This window comes from Eurypyga helias, unplaced genomic scaffold, assembly GCF_000690775.1.
Source record: "Eurypyga helias isolate BGI_N326 unplaced genomic scaffold, ASM69077v1 scaffold17898, whole genome shotgun sequence".
Taxonomy (NCBI): domain Eukaryota; kingdom Metazoa; phylum Chordata; class Aves; order Eurypygiformes; family Eurypygidae; genus Eurypyga; species Eurypyga helias.
In genome coordinates this window covers 92,036-113,812 of record NW_010266539.1, presented here as the reverse complement: position 1 = coordinate 113,812, position 21,777 = coordinate 92,036, and the positions used below count along the sequence as shown (strand labels likewise).

General features: G+C 42.8%; 1 protein-coding gene across 1 annotated transcript in view; it reads right to left on the bottom strand.

Annotated features, from left to right (window-relative positions):
* Nucleotides 1-1,846: 1,846 nt before the first annotated feature.
* PHACTR3 (phosphatase and actin regulator 3) overlaps nt 1,847-21,777 on the bottom strand; it is a 51,957-nt gene continuing 32,026 nt past the window's right edge. The window contains exons 8-12 of the mRNA XM_010157143.1: nt 11,614-11,669; nt 7,335-7,396; nt 6,417-6,557; nt 4,358-4,434; nt 1,847-2,438 (exon numbers count right to left, since the gene is read on the bottom strand). Of these exons, the coding sequence (XP_010155445.1) occupies nt 2,423-2,438; nt 4,358-4,434; nt 6,417-6,557; nt 7,335-7,396; nt 11,614-11,669 (352 nt within the window). The 3' untranslated portion in view covers nt 1,847-2,422. The remainder of the gene's footprint in view (nt 2,439-4,357; nt 4,435-6,416; nt 6,558-7,334; nt 7,397-11,613; nt 11,670-21,777) is intronic.

The window sequence follows — 21,777 nt, the reverse complement described above, 5'->3', positions numbered from 1 at the left end:
TGCCTGTGATGGAAGGACAGTGGAGAACAGGGCCAAGGGATGAAGCATAACTACAAGATGGTTAAGTCACATTAATAACGCAATCTCATAGGCATTGTTTGGAATTTAAAAAGCAGCTCTGCATTACCGTTAAAGTATTTTTCTGTTCATTATATTTTTCAACATTAATGTGTTTTATACATGGTTTTTTAATCAGTAAAAGTATGTATCACTACTAAATAGAAGTGTTACTTGCATGGATTACTAGCCAAGTTTGTAGTTAGCAGTGAGTTGCCTACTGTTCTCAAACTGAAAATGGTTCTTCTGCTGAAGAAACTTTTCCTTCCTTTCTGTTTACCTTTTTCTGTGTGCTACACCTGGACTATCATTATATTGTTATTTAGAAATGATAGTATTTTATTAATAATAAAATGATTGCAGATATAATGAACAGTATGTTAAAAGGCTAGTTACAATGTTACATAATTCTGTGAAAAGCCAGCAAGTTCTAAAATTGCAATAAATAGGAAAAAAAATTCTTTGGATCAAATAATTGGGTAATTCAGGTCTTCAGCCAACAGTCATGTCAGTCAAACTTTAAAAAGCTGTACCTAGATCTGCTAGGGCCGGTAGTGGCAGGACAAGGGGTAATGGGTTCAAATTAAAAGTGGGGAGATTTAGATTAGGTGTCAGGAAGTTCTTCAAGGAGAGGGTGGGGAGGCACTGGAACAGGTTGCCCAGAGAAGCTGTGGATGCCCCATCCCTGGAAGTGTCCAAGGCCAGGCTGGATGAGGCTTTGAGCAACCAGGTCTAGTGGAAGGGGTCCCTGCTCATGGCAGGGGGGGGGGACTGGATGGGCTTTAAGGGGCCTTCCAACCCAAACCTGTCTGTGATTGTATGAAAATTACAGCTAGCTGCAACAAAGCTAGTGAGCCCCGTTGGTCCTGGGCACCGCATCTCCCGTGGTTCATGAGTTTCTTCTAGCCCTGCCCTTACTGGCACTGTTTCAGATGTTGCGCTGTATGTTCTTACCTTCCATTCTTAAATGTTAGTTTACCCAAAGAATAGCACTGTGTTTGTGTTACGTCTTCCCCACGCTGAACAGCAGAAGAGAATTAAAAGTTAGTCCATCCACTATTTGCATTGATTCTACTCACCCTCTTGCAGCAATTTAGTTTGTACAGGCAATTTTACATACCTCCTTTTCTTTATTTTCACGCATCCTGGAGATCATCTCAACAATGCCACAAGATTGAGAGCACCTTTTTCAAATTTGTAGCATTGAACAACTTCCTACACATACAGCATTTAAGACTCGCAGAGAAGTTTGTCTTGTGAGAGTACGTGCCGTTTTGTTGCTGTCTTGTCAGGCATGCTTTTCCCCTTTTTTCCTAAGCTTTTCCTTTTAGTAGTATAATTCTCAGATGCCTCTAGAGGTCAAGCATTATTAGAATGTCTGGCTTTACATTTTCTCAACCCGTTTTACTTGCTTTGTTTATTAGCATTTGGTAACTTTTTTACTGTCAAGAAAGCATTAGAATAATCTGTTTGCTACATATCCAGGTACATTGTTAAATTTCTATCTGTGGTTGTTCAGTTTAGTGATTTTGAGTGAGAGTAACAGTGGACCCAATTGTCACTCTTCAGAGGGCCAGAACATCACCTCGTGTAGAAAGACAACTGTGTCATGCTGGTTAGGATCTGGTCCAGAACATCGATATTCCACAGGATGGAAATCCTTAGTTAAGATCATCCTTTTGAAGACTCTCTGTTGACAAAGAAATGATATGATCTGGTGGGTAATAATTGTAGTATCTTCCCTTCCCAACTGTCCCTGGGAAAAAAAGAGCTTCAGGAAACATGTTCATTTCCTGCAATAAGTAGTCATTTAATTAAAGAACAAAAGTAACAGGAATCAAAAATGCTTGCAGCTGTGATTCTGTTAGACATTATATAAAAAAGAATGAAATTATAATACATTAAATTAGTTTTTAGAACATGAACTTAAGTGTTTTACAAACTAATTGTGGTAAGTTCAAAATGTCTTGTCAACGTAATACTGAATGACAGTGTGTCATGTCCATTTATGTCAGAGGCCTTGGAATGGTAAAGCCAGTACATGCACAACATCTCCTTTTCCAAGATAGACTGCAAACCAGTTTAAAACAGGAGGTAAAGGAGAGTAGTAGGTTCTTTCAGGTAGCTTTACTTCAGTCTTTTCCAGCAGATCATCCCACTCCACAGGCCATTGCTCTTCTGACTTCAGAGCGAAGTACGTCCCGGGTGTTTCTTTCGTACGTAAGTGCTGCAGAGACATCATCTGCAGAGTCCTTCTTTCACATAAACGTCAAGGTATCCTGGTTGGAAAGACTTATATATTCCCTGATGTGTGTTCAGCAGCAATATCAAAAAGTAAAGACAGATTCTTCTCAGAAGAAAATTTCTATGGCCTGTGAAATCTAGGAGAAATAAGAGACAGGGTTTTGTAATTGCTTGGAAATGAAAAAACCATAAAATTTTTTAAAATTCTGTGTTAGATTAACAAAAAAATGTTTTTTGAAAACCCAGTATTCATTCTGTTTAAAGGGCCAGCAACAGTACTGAAGAATATTTGTGACTTTAAGTCTTAATTTTCACCAACTCCTTTCCACACGCATGCTGTGACTGCAGGGTGCTTACAGGCCTCGGGGCCCAGTCTAACCACTTTGCAGTTGTTTGTTAGTGCAAATGCAAATACTGGGGTAGGGTTGATTCTGGGCTTTCCCTGTTAGGCATTAAGCCACAGTTTGCCATTGGCAGTAATTTCTTCATTGTGCAGTGACCTCCTCATTCTGTAAGAGTTATCAGTGGTGAGCTGATGCTTCAGGAAATATGGGGACAAACCGTTGGTTTAATGGAGTCTGTCTGGAATAAATACACTCTTGCTCTGTAGGCTTGTTCTTGTGGCTGAGATACGTAATTCAAATCCCAATCGTTTGTAATGCCTCAGCACTAATTGTAAATTGTAAGCCTGTTTAGTCTTAATATCCTGAACAAATTTCAAAATACATCATTATAATCTACTTCAACTCCCCAGGGAGCTTCACTTAGGGAAGGTGTCTGTCTTTCAGACTTAAACTGCAGCCATCCCATTTGGTTTCCCCCAATGCAGTGATGTCTCACCCTAAACACTGTGTCCTAGAATGTTAAAAGGGCCCTAACATTTGCATGAACAGTCTAGAATGATACAAATATAGCATTTAGATGAATGTACTTATTTATGACTCAGTTGTATCACCTAGGTCATCTTTTCATGGAACATCCAATGCTCAGTTAAGCTCGAATTCAGTCTGAGTTCAGAAATAAGCTGGGAAATGTGGGCCCAGACACTGCTGAAGTGAGCCTTCCAGAATGCGAGACTGCACACCAAGTTCTCTAGTACAGGGTTAGACAACTTATTTTAGCAGCAAGCACGCCTGAGAATACTTAGAGCCACGGCAAGAGTACGCTGTGTCCCAGCAACTCCTAAAATTGTGTTTTAACAGCAATTGGACTTGCTCAAGAGACCTAATAGAAATTCTAGGAAATAAGTGGTTGCTATTTCAATTTTTCCCTAACTATAACAAGGTCTTTTTGCAAGTAACAAAGGCTGCGGAATCAGCCTCTCACAATTTTCCCCAGCTGGAAGAGGGAAGTGAATGTTTTCGTGCACGTTTAAGCGTGGTCCCTGTCATCAGTGCGGGCTCAGGAAGCAAGCAGTGCGTGGACAGGTGCTCGCTGCCCAGCCGCTCAGAGCGCAAGAACCCGCAGCAGGTAGCTCTCCGACGGACTGTCCGTGCCTCTGCCTTGGGGTGCTGCACTACTTCCCACAGCAGCTGGACTGACGTGCAGCTGGTACGGAAATCTCCAGGCTGGATCCGCCAGAACGAGTCCAGCGAGAACGAATGACGGGCATTATGTACGTCTTGGTGCGGTATGAAGAGTTATTTCTTAGGGGGAGGTTGCAGTGTTTGTGATAACACGGTTGCACACTCAAGTGAAAAACCTTTATAGAGTGCATTAACTTTTTAATCTACTTTAAAAAAAACCCAAACACTTTTTTTTTCTATACTGTACCCTACATTTAATTTTTCATCCTAGTTTTGAATCAAAGGTTGCAAGCTGAGTGATGTCCTGCAGAAGGTCTGGGGCCTTCTCAGTTCGTGCTAATCAAAGCAAAAAACATAATCAGAAAAGCCAGGTTCTGAACAGGAAGAAATACTTCCATGTTTTTATCAAATGAAGCTTCCGTGGCATAGTCTTCCCCCACATCCAGCCTCTAAGAGCAAAATCTCCAGATTCCAGGACTCAAGCAGACTGTTCTTAGCAGGCAATGGGAATATGTAGTGGGAAAACTGACCTTGTCAAATGTTTGCTTGATGCGTGTACCTCCATTTCATTGCTTTTGTATTCATTGAGCTCTTTCCGAATTGCTGCCTAGGAATTGAAAATAAAAGGAGGTTAACGATTTTGTAACTAAGCATTATAAAATACCGGACCTGCAGAGCAGCACAGGAGTTTGCTGAAGCAGAAACAGTAGGTATTGGGCACAGCAAGGCGTACTATGCTGGTAGAGATGCTGAGTATTTGGGTTACATGGATTGGTGATATGACACTTACTCATTACTGACTGCTGAAAGGGCCACTAGAAGCAATTCTGTCAGGAGAATGAAACCACGGTGTTTGTCTCACAGTCCAATTAAAATGTATTTAAGAGAAATCAATCAGCTGGTCAGCTGACTGATACGGGATTTCAACATGTCACTTTTTTATTAAAAATCAGACTGTCTGCTTTATCACCACTTGCAAATACCAGTCCAGACTGTGGTATCCCCTTTATCCATAGGATTGCACAGTCATAACTGAATAAAAATGTTCTCTTTTGTGCTTAATATAATGAAATTCAAGAACATAAAAGTGAGAGCATTCTTTTGTTTAAATGGCAACTGGAAGTCACAACTGAAGCATACTGCTTCTTTCACAGATTCTTGTATGTCTGGTACATCATCATTTAGCTACCTAAAATTATGAGGCTTATACACATGTGCATGTTTGATATCAGAGATTTGGTTTATTGAAAGAAAAATGAGGATAAATAATACATTATTCTACTCTGAAAGGGAAGTTTTTCAGTCACAAATGCAATGGTCAAACTCTTGACCCTGAACTGCTGGCATATTCCACTGGTATATCTAACTGAACTCCCACACTTTCTTTTTAGTTTATAAACCTGCCTAGTTAACAAGGAAAAAAAAAAAAAAAAAAACCCCACACAGTAAAACTGGGAAAAGCCTCATTTTAATACATAGCCAGTAAATACAAGGAAGATATGTGATTAATATATGACGAGAGCTGGGTTTGTTCAGCCTGGAGAAGAAAAGGCTCCAGGGAGACCTTAGAGCACCTTCCAGTACCTGAAGGGGCTACAAGGAAGCTGCAGGGGACTTTTTACAAGGGCCTGTAGTGACAGGACAAGGGTGAGATTGGGCATCAGGAAGAAATTCTTTGCGGTGAAGGTGGGGAGGCACTGGAACAGGTTGCCCAGAGATGTTGTGGATGCCCCATCCCTGGATGTCTTCAAGGCCAGGCTGGATGTGGCTTTGAGCAACCTGGTCTAGTGCAAGGTGTCCCTGCCCATGGCAGGGGGGTTGGAACTAGATGGGCTTTAAAGTCCCTTCCAACCCAAACCATTCTATGATTCTATGAAACCATTTATTACACTTTTTACTGGGCAGACACTGGAATGGAGAATCAAGTGTTTGATCTTCCTATCAGAACAAAGCAGTAAGCAATGGTTCTGCAGTTGCCATTTTACATAGTAAGTATCTCAGCATCCCTACTCATTCATTGCTGCAGTGCTGAAACATCAAAACTTACTCAGCAACTGTTCTGTCTGGAATCATGCTGAACTGTTTTTCTTACTACTCAAGAACCTAAATGTGAAAGTTAAATTAGGATGTAAATCAGCAATGTGGCAAGTATGTGATGGAACAAAAGCAAGTGTTTATGCTTGTGAAAATGTGGGATCAAGTGACTCCTTGAACATTAATAGGAAACAGGAAAGGAAATACTTGCATGTTTTGGACAAAATTTCCAGTCTGAAGATAAATGTTAATACTGTATTGGCTGGAAGTGTTTTTGCGTTGCAGCTGAAAACATTAAGAAAGATTGTATCCACTTCTTTTTTCTTGTCAGTCGATGGGCTGAGTAGAATCCTTTACAGTACCACATATAGGCAATTTTATAAATAGTATTTTTTATGACACTGTGCATTGGTCAGTGTGGTTTCAGCATAAAACATAAGGGTAACGTTTACAGAGATTAGATGTCCCAGAGGTTGATTGTCTCTGCAGAATGTGATGTATCATCATGGACAAAGTAAGCAGAAAGCAGAAATATGTCATTAATTATGTCAGTACCTTATCTGCTGCTGATAGTCTTGTCCATGGTTTATCTGCTCGCCTGTCGTAGTCCTGTGCTTTTGCCACTTCCACATAATCGCTGAATCGAATCAGGATTTTTCTGTCTCTCAGTTCATCAACTGTAGGTCTCTGGTTAAGCTGCATTAGAGAGTTTTGTAAAATGAAACCAGTGTTAATAACAAACACATCAACCTATACGCAACATACTCAGCTTCCCATCCTAGCTTAGTGCGCATTTATCTATATGGAAAAAAGCCGATCCTTGGAAACTCCAGGGAAATAATCCTTCAGAGGATTGTTAGGAGAGTAATAATCATTTAAATGGAGTTGTGGGCTACAGCACAGTGGTTTTATAATGGAAAAAATAGGAAAGTATTTTAACCTGGATACTGATAACATGCATTTACAATATGTGAAGGAATGCTAATGAATTTCTGACCTGTGTATAATATCACATGCCGTGGGGTTTCCTACTGCAGTCAGCAGCAGGTTGTCTGTGTAAGGTTTTCAGGAGTGGCCCCACTCTAAGAATTTCAATTTGGCTTTAACAAGTTATTGGTATATTTGTCTTATAATTCCAGTAGGGATTCCTAGGAACAGGACAATAACAAGTTCTACTTCTGATTCAGAGAAAACCTTAACTGCAAAGAGAAGTTTGCTGTGGAAGCACACCTGGTGCTCAGCTGGGAGTCAGCTCTGCGACTGATGTAAATGTTCTGCTAGGTCTCGTGTAGCTGAGATAAAGTAGATACGTTTAAATTTCATATTACCAGATGCCACTGTTTGAGGCAGTGCTGAACAGGATGTACGTGAAGGGAGGTTTTGTGTAATAATGACCTCTGTGACTGGTTGATGTTATATACATTAGCTTTGCTAAATTTCTATAAACTATTGGAAGGTATTGCAAGATTTTACCTTTCTTGTCAGTCTCTGTTTGATTTCCCTTCGTTCTTCCTGTTCTGTTTGATCATTTCGTTCTGTGGAGAATGTAAAAAAAAGATTACTTTCCTCATGAGAAAGATCAGCAGTTTCCAAAGTTTCAGGCAATAAAAATTAGAGCACAGAAAAATCAGTAGCTGGTTCTTAGGTGTATGTTTTGTTAGTTCAGTACATCCCTCTGGTTCTCTCTTAGAACACAGAGTTACCTCTCCGTAAGGATTAGTTACCACTCTGTAAGGACACCATACTGCTGCCAATGGCAGCTTTTCCTGTGCTCTAAACTCCAATTCCAAGGAGGTTTACTAAAACAACAGCAGCCACACCAATTCTCCAATCGTGTACATTTTAGAAGGAAAATCAAACTATTCCATAGTTCATCATCATCTATTATTTTCCACATTGCTGGAGCCCTTCATTGCTGTAGATGCTGAAAAGACATTGCAGCAGCTTCAGGGAAAGGATATTCTTTCCTGCGTAACATTATTCTCAAGCTACATCTTGAGATGGTCACACTGCCACAATAGTTATCTTTGCCTTGCATGCTTTTTTCCTCTGCTATTCACGATACGCCACTGACATTAGAACCCTTTATCCTCATGGGTTTTTCTTTTGTAGTGCTCCATTCCAACCTAAGCCAGCTTGCTTTTGTGTGTTGTGCCTATTAACATTCAAGCCGTGATAACTCCTACACACTGGGTCTAAAAATAGACCAGAGTGCCGTAACACTGTGTGAAATATATCCTTTGCCTTGGGAAACGAGTTAATGGCGTTTCTATTTCTAGTACTATCTGTTACTAAATTAAGGCATGAGTCTGTGAACTGAACAAAGCTGAAGGCCTGGAGAAAAATGTTAAACCATTCTGGGATTCTCTGGATACTACTGTGAAGTTGATTATACCACTTGCATTAGGAATTTCCAGTGTTAAAGCACACGTGTGATTTTTAATATGCCTCGAAGAAACACTAGCACTGCAGATGAGTTTTAAAATGGTATTTTTAGTAATGAAGTATTCTTCCCCTTTATTTTTATGCTCATTAGATTACACTGAAATGCAATTGTAAGCATCTGCTTAAAATTGCATGGTAGTGCATAGCCCCAACTGGCTAGAGTAAAAATGTAAATCACACGAATCTAAAATGCTATACTGGGCTGTATTACAATTCGGTGGCAAGGCACACAAATTTAAAAGAGAATAGGACAGCTAAAATTAGTGCTCTGTCAGGAAGGAGCAGCTATTTAAGTCTGGAATGCTTAAAAAGAGAACAGATTTTAAAAGCAGAGTGTCTTCTAAGATGTAGAGATGCCTGCAAGAAGTTACTAATATGCTTCATTCAGTTTTAATTCACCCCTCTTAGAGTAGATACTCTTATCTATATGTTTTTATTAGAAGAAGAGACATTTCTGTGGGGTAGTGCCTTTTAAGATATGACTCTGATATGCACTGAGAGAATTCCTAAACAAAAGAACAACCACAAATACATGTTTCTGATCAGAAAACACTTTTCCAGATCCACTAAATGTATAGTGACCCATTTCTCTGAGACACTCACTTGGGTTCAGTGCTTATTCCCAGCTTCAAAAAGTACAAGAAATAGTTCTTTTAGAAAAAATAAGATTTGATAGGAAATGCTAGCAAGGGCATTACGAAACCCTGGTGTTTACAGAGACAAACCAGAGAGGTTTTCCCATCAACATCACTCTGCCTAGATCCATTCATTAGTGAGGGTGGTTGGATAAATCACAGTAGAGGGATGCTCCCAATTATGAAGTGGCATGTGCAGTACTGTAATTCACTCTGCTGCTCTGTGAGTTATTCAGGGAACTCTTAGCTGTGCGTGACACTAAAACAATTCCTGGTGTTAAGAATGAACCGAGGATTGTACAGTGTGTTTTCAGAGATGCTGCCTTCTTCAGTGGGAATGTCAGCTTTCTGTTCCCTACAGGAAGAACACACGTGAAGGAAGACCTGGGTTGCGATTTTCGTTCATACGCTTCGTGTTTCTGTAGTTAAACAACGTAAAAGATCAACAAAATTGTAAGAAAGTGTTGAGTTTCTTAGCTTTTAATTATTACTTTTATCTCAGGAACATCTCCCTAAGGGAGATAAGAAATCCCTTTTTTTAATCTTACAGAGATTTGTTTTAAAATAACATAGTAGTTGTACTCGGGCACTTGCAATGTGCCTCTTTTTGATGGAGTTGTGCAGATGTGAATTATTAGTCCTTAAAACAGCTTTGGGGGTAGTTCTGCTTCTGTTAGCCCTAGGTATTATGAACATCAAAAATATTAGGAAACTTAGGACGCAACTGTACAGCCCGGAGGAGGTTGTAGGGATTTCATTGAAGGGCATTTATACTGCCCCAGCTTTGCATGCCACACCCAATCCAGGTGTTTTTAAAGTCCATAAGAAGAATGTCAATTCCCTATTAATAAAAAGAGACTTTACTGATTTCCAAATTCATTCAAAACTGAGACTAGAGCTGTTGCATCTGTCCAGCCTTTTCAGATTACAGCTGATGCAGCTAACAGGTGACCTTAGCTCTTTACAAGACACCCAGCTTTTTATATAATGAAAAAGTAAACAAAATAGAAGTGGTTCTGATCTCAGCTGAACCTGTATAAAGCCTGAGCAACTGAACTGAAATCAATAAATTTGCTCCACGCTGGGAGCTCTTTAAATGAGATACAGATCTAGACCAGTATGTTTAGCTGGCATTCAGGAAATATCTTTAATTCAGCTTTATCTTCTTTCTCCTTTATCTCTCTCTAAGCTCATTATATGAATGTATTCAAACTTTTTTATTATTAAAGCTGGTCAGTTTAACCCAGATTAAGGATGTAAACAGCACACTTCAAAAAGTAAACATAAAGGGACAGATTTTTTCAGTAGAGACTAGCTCTTCCTTAGCCAGAAAAAAACCCAAAGAAACCGATTTTCAGAGATCTTAGGTACTGACTCTTGAAAATCTGGCCTCACATACTGGGTTAATGCTGCTTCTTGTCTCTTGTAGTAGATGACAGGTGAAGTTAGGCCAAGTTCATCCATTCACATTTGCAAAGAATGTACCCTGTTCCTCATTTAGCTGTGGACGTGTTAGGTACATCTGCTTTTACCAGGTGTGATGTACACGTTCAAACAGTACTGAAAATACCGATAAATATGATTTGACTATGGAATTCCTTTGTGTTATCACTGAAATGAAAGCCCCAGTAACTTCAATGGCAGGAGCATAAAGTTTTTTCTATGAACTACTGCAAAAGTTCTGAGACACTGAATTTTAGGTAACAAAATGTAGATAACTTTTTTCCTAGCGAATTACAACCATATTAATAATTAAATAGCATAGGCAGTGTGACTTGTATGACATAAACTATGTGGCTTTATGGTTTATGCTTGTTTAATGAGAAACAAGCTATTGTTCACATGATGCTGGTTTTTGTCTTTCAGCACTAAATAGGCAGGGAAAATAACAGAAGCAATATATTTGCCCTTCAAGCAGATGGCCTCCCCCTTTCTCCTGTCTGAGATCCATAATGGAGACAGTTTTAGAGATCTCTCTCACCTTCCTGTAACTTAAAGGATTCCCAGCACTTGTAAGGGAAGGGATTATGTTCATCACTTTTTGATCCCCAGGTCAGAACACCAATCTTTAGGAACAGAGTTGCAAGTTTCTGCCTTGTGTGTATTTGAGAGACGTTGAGAACATGCCCCTGTGGCAGCACCTGTAAAAGGCCTGGAACTGTCCCTCTAATAACCCTAATAACTCAGAATGGTCTTTCTTTGACTTGCCTTTGGGAAGGTCTCTAATGATGGGAACAAATGTACTTGATAGAAGAACCACACCTCTGCAAGGATGCTTTGTCCATTCCTCTTTAGCCTTGGTGGTGTTCAGTGTGTGGTGTCCCATGACTGTCCACATCGTGAAAAATGACAGTCCAACTCTGATTGCACTGTGTGACACTAAGATTGTATTCCCCTCTTAGACATCCATAACAGGGTAATGAGAATGAAAATGATTTGAAAGCCTACACTTGAACAAGCCATTCTTTTCTGTATGAAATCGCATTCCTTTATCAAGTTTTAAATTCTGATTCCTGCAGTATGTGAAACCAATGAAAAAACCATGTGAAAAATTAAAACTTTTAGGTACAGGAAATAATACCAGTGAATTTGTCTATTTAAAATAATATGTTCTAGAAGTGAAATCAAGTTTCAACAAACACATATAAAATACTTTAGGAAAAAATACTCACGTTTAAGTATATTTCTTCTTTCTAGCTCCTCAACAGCAGGTCTTTGGCTGAGTCGCCTGCGGAAAAACACCAAAATCACATTTTGTACCATGCCTGTTCTTTGGAAAGTCTGCAGTATTCTCAGTTCTGGTTGGTGTTTTCCTCAGGGAGGGGACTACAAAATCCCACTCCAGGATTCAGGAAGAAAAAAAACCCCAAACCACAAGAATCCTAGCACCAGAATTCTTTCTTGTATTATTGTTCCCAAATGTCAGCAATGCAGGTAGAAGTTCTCTAGTTTGCTCTGCTGCCAGTGCAGTGCTTCCTCAGAACATGCATCCTTTCCACCATACTTTCCAGACAGGCAGTTAGAACCAGTGCTCTCCAGCAGTTAAATTCAGTCTTGAGGGAGTATTTAAGGTGGTTATCAAATGAGTTTCACAGTCATCTGTAGCTGTCACTGCCTCCACCTTGTAATCTCACGAAGCAGCAGGCTTCCTTTTTTTCTAGGAACACCAGTGATGCATCCTGACAAAATGCAGACTTCCCAGAAAGAAAGCTTTCCTGTGGTTTCCCGACTACACGTCTAGCAGACCAATCCAGCAGCTCTCCTCCCGCCTGCTGAATAAAATTCATGTGCTGCTCACAGCCTCACGCTGTCTGAACGGAGTGTCTTAGGCAGTTTCACCTCCCCTTTTCAGTAGTGCTGCTTCAGGATTGAGTCTTCAGATCATATGATCAGTGCCACAGCGATTTTATTCTGCATACTAAATGAGACTTCCCCACGAGACACTGCTAATATCTGCAGAGAATCTCAGGTAATTGAACCCCTCCCCTAGGCAGACACACATGCTGCAGTTGCTAGCTTTCAAGTAATAATCCAGCAAGCAGATCGGAAAGAGTTTATGATGCTTTCTGGCCAGCGTTCTGGCAACGTTAAGGATTCTCATCATCTCCCCTCCAGCAGATGTTGCCAAGCCAGAGATGAAGTTACGGAGACAAAGAAATACTCAGAGCAGGGGCCACACTGCTGCAGTAGTTATCCCTCTGCTGTGTATAGGAAATACAGGGATGACTATAAAGTGATGCTATAACAAGATCTACATTTTATCGAGAGATGAAAAAGTGAAGTAACTGTTAACAGACTGTCAAAGAACCAGTAAAAGTACCTGATTCTAATTTCTCCTTGTTTTGTAAGGCTTACCCAAATACACCTTCAAAATCAGCTCTGTCTGCATGTTATGAGACCAACGGCACAAAATACAAATGTAACTCCTTATAGCACAAAATACAAATGTAACTCCTTATCCTTTTTTAATTAATTTCTCTGAGATCACTGGGAAAGCGCTCATGTTTTGCAACAGGGAGATACATACCACATTCACACCAACAGAAAACTTAAGATGATGAGCTCTCGAGCTCAGGAACACCTACAGCCTAACTCTCGTTCTTCCTACCTCACATTTTGTATCAGCTAAAGTTCTTCTCCTGCTGTCTGGATTTCTCTTTGAAGTAATAAGTTGGATACTCCAGCAGTGGAAGTTGCAGTAATCCAAACTGAAACAGGAATGATGCTGAAATGCCCTACTAAAGGCTTTAAACATATATTTTTAATTCCTGCTACCCTTGGACTCCTCCCTCCTCCCTCATTTCCCTGTATGTCTCAGAAACGATACAACTCTGGCTAGGTTTTGTTTGAAAGAGATTAATGTGCATTTTATAATATAAATCAGGGAAGAATGAGTTACTCAGAGAGCTTATCTGGAAATGAAAGGTCCACCTGACCTGCTGCTCACATGCCTCTCTCTCAAGCCATTCTTAATTACAGCCCTTCCCTGCGAGATTTATAGATTCTCCCAAAATGTGTACATTAGATTTCAGAGGCCCCTTTTAAACTGGGGGATTAAAAGCCTAACAGAAATTATTAAAGCAGTGTGAGAATGCGTATGTATATGAATGTTATATATATTTATGTATATATGTAGTTACGTGTGATGGTTAATTATTTAAAACCCTGTTTCCCTTTTTAGCTTTATGATAAAAACATGCTAGATGCCCAGACACAACAACGTAGTTTTGTGCACACCCTCAGCTTTACCCACAACAGAAGGAAAAGGTGCAGATATATACAGGCATACAGTCACACGAGGGCATTCCGGTTTTTTCCCCGAGATACGGTCCACATTTCCAAGCATTTTGCCACAGCCACGAAACTAGAAGTTTGCTTTTCTTCAAAATCAAATTCTGTCAGGATTTCGGGAAACTGGGGATAGGGTGAAAACACCAAATACCGTGGGAGTCATGCTCAAACTATGAGAAGTGGCAACACTACTGACGTTGTTGCTACCAAGGTGCAGGGACATTTTGCTTCTCTCTGTTACATTATTTTTTCTGTTCAGAAAAAAGCCTCTGTCTGCCCAGAAACCCCTTGTGTTTGCTTCCTCCGCTGTGCCAGATATGTCGAATGGACCCCAGATGCCTCCACCAAGGAGCTGGTGACTGGAACGAGGGGAAGTAGCCGTGAGCACGGCCCAGCCGGGCAAGCGAGGGCTGGGGCGCCACACGTCTCTGCTGAGCTGTGCTGGGGGAAATGAGGGCCTGAGGCGCAGTTTCCGGAGGAGGGTCTGTACCACATCCCCAGAGGAGTGTACCTGCTCGCACACCGCCCTGCCTTGCCCAATCATCCGTCATAGAAAGAAACTAGTTGCAGCTGCGGGTATTTGCTGTGCGAGCAGTTTGTCCTGACTCACTCAGCTGTGGGGGAGGATGGAGTAGGGTGCTGCAGCCCCCCAGTCCCAGCTGGGCTGCTCCAGTCGCACTTTGTTTCCTCAGAAGGGGACGCGCAGGCCCCCATGGCACTGCCCGCTTCCCTCAGAACTTGCCTTGCGGCCGGGCTCGGAGCAACATAAAGACAGATACTTCCGAGGGCTCCTGTCAGGTCAGCGGCTCAGCAAGGGAAGCTGCAGGTTACCTCTGACGAGAAGGCCTGTCCCTCTCTGAGGGGAGCTTTTTAGTGAGAAATCATTTCAGATGAGTTTGTGCCTCTACTTGGGTGAGCTGTTGTGGCACTGTGGAGCTAGATGTGCCCTCCCAAACAACAAGTGCTCTATTTTGCATATTTATTTCTAGGATTTTTTTTTTCTCCCAAGCTGTTAAAATATGAAATACACTACTGACAGAAGCAGAAAACATCCCCTGCGTGTTGAGGTCAGCGTGTTTCCTCAGGAGGCCCTCCGGCCCTGCGGAGAGGCAGCACCATGGCCTCAGGAACGCTGCTGCGCCTCAGGGAGACCTGGTGCAGGGAAATGGCGGCCGGCTCGCCTCACACCGCTGTTGGGGAGTGCCGACTAGGAAACGGGTATGGAGAGGCAAAGGCTCGAGAGAGGAGATGCTCCTATCTTCCCATTTAAAGGAGATAAACTCTAGCAGAATAACAATTACCAGAAAACTACATTGCAGTAGAGGAGGTGGTGCGTGATCCCAGAGGATGAAGCAGGCACCTGCCACAAAGGAGCTTTTGTGAAGGCTAAAAACTGAACTCTCAGTGGACTGTGGATGATCTGCAGAAGCTTTACACAGGGAGAATTTTGTATTACAGACATAAGGGCCATTTTGAAGCAAAGTAGAGCCCTGGCTCATTTCCTGTGGGCTCAGCAAAGTACCTGCACCTGAGTGTGGGACTCCATGCTGGGGCTAGCCTGCACCCACCCTAGGTGCCATATTGCTCTGCAGCTGCAGGAGCCACTTGAAAGTGTGAGGCTCCAGAATTGCCGCAGTGCCGAGGTGGACGTGGCTGGGTAAGTTCTGTGCTTTCTGTTTGTATTGTTTTTTTCATCTGTGGACTCACAGCCCCACATGGGACTCACCTCAGTGAGGTGGCTGTAAACTCTGCTGGGAGTACTAACACAGTGCACCACCTCTGTTGTGTTACAGTAATGGTTTATTTTCAGTTGGCTTAGATATCTGTTTATTGCTTTTGGGAAAAGCGTCCAATTAATATTTTATGTTCTTGGGCAGTATTAAAACCCAGGTTTGGGTATTTTTGCACTGTCTGCTGAGGCAGGAGTGCTCCCTCTGAGCACCTCCACAGAGCCAGCCATGTCTGGAAAGGTCTTGAAAGCTTTCTTTAAAACTGTTAAGTAACTTGCAGGCAAGTCCCATCTCTGTCCAGGTCACAGACTCACAGAGTGGAAGGGGTTGGAAGGCACCTCTAGAGATCATCTAGTCCAACCCCCCTGCCACAGCAGGATCCCCTAGAGTAGATCCCACAGGAACAAGTCCAGGTGGCTTTGGAAAGTCTCCAGGGAAGGAGACTCCACCACCTTCCTCAGCAGCCTGCTCCAGTGCTCTGTCACTCTCACGGTGAGGAAGGTTTCCTCATGGTCAGGTTGAACCTTCTGTTTTCCAGTTTGTGGCCACTGCCTGTCACTCGACACCACTGAGAAGAGCCTGGCTCCATCTTCCTGACACCCCAGCTTTAGATATGGATAAGCATTGATAAGATCCCCTCTCAGCCTCCTCTTCTCCAAGCTAAACAGACCCAGCTCCCTCAGCATTTCCTCATACCGAAGGTTCTCCAGGCCCTTCATCATCATAGTGGCCCTGCACTGGACCCTCTCCAGTAGCTCCTTGTCCTTCTTGAGCTGAGGAGCCCAGAATTGGACACAGCACTCCAAGGGAGGCCTCACCAGCACAGAGTAGAGGGGGAGGATAACTTCCTTCGACCTTCTGGCCATGCTCTTCTTAAAGCACCCCAGGATACCACTGACCGCCTTGGCCACCCTGTTGGCTCATGGTCATCCTGTTGTCCACCAGGACTCCAAGGTCCTTTTCCCCAGAGCTGCCCTTCATGAGAACAGCCCCCACTGATCCATGGGGTTGTTCCTCCCCAGATGCAGTACTTTACACTTGCCCTGACTGAACTGCATTCAAATTCTCCCCGCCTAGCTCTCCAGCCTGCCCAGGTCATGCTAGATGGCAGCACGGCCTTCTGGTGTGGCAGCCACTCCTCACAGTTTTGTATCGTAGCAAACTTGCTGAGGGGACATTCTATCCTTTGTCCAGGTCATTGATGAATACATTGAATAAGGTGAGAACCAGCACTGACCCCTGGGGGATGCCACTAGCCATGAGCTTCCAACAAGTCTGCCCCATTGACCACAGGTCGCCCATGGTGTAAATGTATGGACTGTCATAGATGTTGCCATGGTCTCATGTTAAGAGTGTCTACTCCAGGAATTTGCTTCCACATTAGTTTAAACCACGGGATGCCAAAAGCAGCAGTAAGGAGAGCTGAACCAGCAGTGCCTCAGTCGAGGTGACTGGAGCTACCTCATGGAAATTGAGCAGAACTGGAGGCGCTGATGTGGCTTCCCTGTAAACGATGTTTGGGTACAGTTCAGGCAGTTTGTGTGATGTGTCGATGATGTTCCAAGTTTGGACAGAGAGCAAAATCTGAATTTTTTTCCCACAATGCTAAAGCAGTCACCATAAGTTGAGGACAGGGGGTGGCACACAGACACACAACACTAAACAGACAGCTCTTTCTTAAGTTCAAAAAAAACCCCCAAAGTTTGTGTTCTGTGCAAAGCAAGCATAAACCTTCAATCTTCAGGAGTTCTTCAGTTGATTGAAGTTTGGAAAGTGTTCTGGGTGTATTTTCAGATTACCTTTATAATGTTTTCTCTAGTAATTTGGGCTCAGAAAGGTAACTAGATACATTTATATATTTCTGTCTCTCGGAAACCAAGGACTTTGTCTGCTCTCATGTCCTTTGCAGTGTTACTCCTGAGGGTGAGAGCAGCAGGTTAGCTCAGTCGCCTGTGGTTCACCCCAAGAACACCCTGCAGGTACAGCCACGTGTGTACTCTAGGCCTCAAAGTACCCTGGATGCTGAGAGTCTCACCACGTGCTTGAGGCACGTGGTCTCAAGATACTTGTATTCTCTATGCGCTGTGCACATGGGACCCCCGTGACTTCATGAGTGCTCCATGCTGGCTCTGAGAGTGCAATAAACCTATGCGTCTGTCTGTTTCCCTTGACGTACATGTGCGGTGTATAATTGCAGCAAAACAGGCTGCCCGGGGAGATGACAAGTACTGCCCGACACGTGGGGAAGTCTCTGTTGGCTGGTCTGGTGGAGTGGGCTGCAACCCTCCGCTGCGAGAGTCCACTTTAGGTCCTGCTAACTAACGTGTTCGACATGTGCACAAGTGCAGACGCAGGAGTTGGCTTCAAGGGGAAAACCACTAATTGCTTGTCCCCTCTGGAGCAAGGTCACATGTACATGAGCCCAACTCTCAAATGTGCCTGTGACTACTGATCAATAGATCAATATTGACTTCGCAATGTCAAATTGTTGTCTTCTTATTCAAGGGAATTAATGTCTTGGGACCAGCATTACACCAAGGTTGATGGTATTAGCCTGTTACAGGTAACTCTGAATCTCCACCAGTCTGAGGATTTGCATGTCACTAGGATTCCAAGGTCTGTTATCAGATGGACAATGCATCAACATGTCCTACAAGCAGGAGAGGCTGCCAAATTCTTTGTCCTCATAATTAATCTTAGCAGTGTCTACTTTGTCCATTGTGGGAACTGCATCTCAGCAAAGCCACAGCAAGATGTGGGCTTGCAGGTATGGGCACGGAATAGCTGATGAGGGAAAACAGCCCCGCTGTAAGTGTATGGGGCTATGCTGACTTCCCACGCCTCATACAGTCCCTCTTTTCTAGCTATGCTTACTAGTATGCTTAGTCTAAAATGCAGTCTCAGCTGCCTGGCAGACCCTAGCCAGCATTCAGCAGAATCACTGCAAAAAATCTTGTGTTCATGGTGTCTCTTATCTGTCCCCAAAATGTGTTCCGTTGTTTCTCAAATACATTTTTGCATAGACTCTGCACAGTGTCTGCATGTATGATTGTCATAAAATATATTTCTTTTGGATTTGTAGCTGAAGACAAAATAGGTACTTTGGAACCCTGTCTCTGCTCTGCCTTAGATCCATGTGATTATGATAATCTTCTGCAAAGGGAGTGGTAGACAGGGTGGATTTGGCCACATGCGCATGCCTGTGGACTCTGGGCTGACCAGTGAGCAATCAATCCAGCCTTCAGTAAGTGAGCTGTAGCCAGCAGCAATTGCATTGATTGTCTCTTGTGACCGGTAGTTTTGCAGGTAAGAGTTGGGAAGGGAGGTGGTGGGGAGGATCTCTCACCAGAGAGCTTCACCCCAGGCAAAGGGAAGAAAAATGGGTGTGTCCTGTGCTTGCTCCTCATAAAGCGGCTTGTGTCTGTTGCCCATCACGAGGCAAAGACTCTGTCTCTTAAACTGGCATCTCTATTATCAGAACATCATGTTCAGTTCAACAAGAAGTTTATTTTCATCCTTCCTGTAAGTAGCTGTGAAGAGGATGTGTGCCAGGGCTTTGAGTCACCCACACACTGCACTGTGGCAGTGCAGAACTGCTTGCAATGTTCAGTTATGGGTAGTAGTAAATCCTTGGTAGGTGGGACTTGCCTTTTACGGTCTGTACAAAACTAGAAGGCAGACACTGAGACACAAACTTGTTTTTACCCCAAGGTAATTCTGGAGCATATAAAAAGTGGTAGCTGAGTGACATGCAAGCGTTTCCCGTAACAGGATGAGTAGTTGCTGCCATTCTCTGATACTCAGAGGCTACAGAGCCGTATGAAAGAGGCGAGTTCATATGGTAGATTCTCCAAGTTGCATGGAAAAACTTTACTGCTTTAAAACTGCTCAGTAGTTTTGTGTCTATGTTCTTTTGTAAACTATTTTTTGCATCCAAACAAGAAAACTGCCTTTGGGTGTCCAGTAGAAGACACTGGATAAATGCGGAGGCCATATATGTTGCCTTAATTACATATCTTACTCATTCGTTTGGCCTTTAGTTTTGTCTGGATTCTCAAGGCTACAAATCAGCAAGAGGTCTGTTAATTTTGTTGTCACCCATCTCCCAGGCAATTACAGTTGTCCGTCATTATAATTTCTATGATAGAAGGCCTTCAACGAGGAGTTCAGATTTCAGTTGGAATAAAAACTACGTGTTTGCCCAGCGTGACCCCTGTATCATAACCTGCTGTCCCTGAACGACCGACATCCTTGTGACAGGTCTGCTGTTGCATAGTGTTACCAAGTGATAAGGACTGTGTGGGCTGCAATGCACCAACAGAGCCAGTATCTAATTATGTGAGAGGATTCAGATGGAGAAGGCTTTACAGTAATCACTGTTTTCACCACCTGTGAAAGCCCTGCTGCATTTGACCTTTGGTTTCATAGTTTTTCTCAATGTGTGAGGAAGAAAGGCCAGACACAGCTGGAGAGCAGAACCTGTCTGTTAGTTCAAAGGCCTGCTGCAAAGTTCAGTGAAGATGCTGAGCATCCTTCTATCACCTTCAGGAGGCTTTTCCTTTTGTACCTCTCTCAAAGCAGTTAAGGACTCCTGGGCAATGTTGTGGCACATTCCAGGACCAATGTAACATACAGGTTTTCATTTTCAGTTGAGCTGTCAGTTAATATGCAAGAACTAGCACACCTGCATTAGGGTGTAAATGTAACAGCTGCTTATTTCAGAACAGGAGCTGTCTCCTCTCCCTTCCACCTGCTCCCCCACTCTGTGGTTTAACAGAGCTGCTAGATAGTGGATCTGTCCTGTTTGTAATAGAATTACAACATTTGGGCATTAGGGTGACAAAAGTACGACTGATTTTTCAGCCAAATGCATGCTCCGAGACTGTAGTTTTATGAGTGGTTTTTTTGGTAGCAATGTCAGTATGAGCAGCACTACTTCTTGCACTTGCTTCTGCTTTGTCTTACAGCTGGGCAGGGAACTGGTTTGGGGAATACATCAAAGCTAAAAATAGCTCAGCAAGAAAAACTGCTGAAAGAACATGCTCTTCAAATAACAGTGCAAGTGGTGCAGACTCCCAGTGCAACTCTCTGCTAAAGGCTGATGAGGGCTCAGGGCCATGTAGTAAAATGTATGTTGAAGGGTCTTCCAACTGAAACCACATGCTGGTTATGATTTAGGTCATGCTGTGCAGGTCAATGAAAATGGGGAAAAATGTTTTATTGCAAAGCAATAGGTTTGGTTTTTGGGTTTTCTTCTCCCCCTCTCTGAAGCAGGAGTAAAACTCTGGAGCCCTGTGTTTCCCTCCCCGCCCCCCCAAAAAAAAAAAAGGCAATATTACATATCCCAGATTTGGACAAATTGAGAACATTGTGGGTTTGATGCTTCAGGGCAAGTAAACAAAAGGAATTATATAAATCCTAGGGGTTTAGTTCTATCCCATTACGTATGTATTATTATTTTAAATAAAGACATTTGCCACTGCTGTAGTGGTACTAAAATCAACTCTGATTGATAGAAACTGCTTGAGCAACAGTAGGGAGTCTGCAAATCAATCACTAGTAGACCAGAAGCAAATCAAATCTTAGCCCAGTGCTGGGGACTGCCACTTTACTGAGACTTCCCAAAACCGCTCGTGGAACAGTTGCATACACCTGGGTGCTTACTGGGTAATGATATATATGGGGCGAAGAGAAGGGAGAGGGAGAGGGGAAAAAAAGTTTAAACCTAACTTCAGTGTTTAAATGATGCCAATGCAATACTTGTGCTTGATCTCGAAGGAGACTGAGGCTGGGTTGCCAGCCACACTTGAGCCCAGTACGAAATGAAGTGTCTGTAGGCTCATGGCTCAACTTTCCGGGCAGCCAGGAAAACACTTTCAGCCACCACAGACAGAGGGAAAAGGGACAGCAGGACAAAAATACATGTCAGTTTGGAGTGTAGTACTAGCTACATTTCAGAGTCCAACTGTACATGGATGGAAGTGTCCCAAAATGTCCTGAATTCAGGTAGGATGCTTGCTGTTGCACAGCTAGCATTAAGATCCGCAATACTGCCTGCTTAACATATAAATAGTTGCTCCTACCAACAGATGCTACTGTGATGTACAACTGTGAGATTTGGGTCACTGGAAGAAACTACAGCTGGATTTGCAGAGAGCAGACAAAGAAATATTAGCATGCATAGCTTGTCAGCCTGCCTCTGCCGACTATATGTAAATTCTCCTCCACCCCCTCATTTAATGCAGAATTATTTGAGAATGGCCATTCTTGCCATGGATACAAGCTGCTAAAAATTTCCCCATGCAGTGTGAGCTC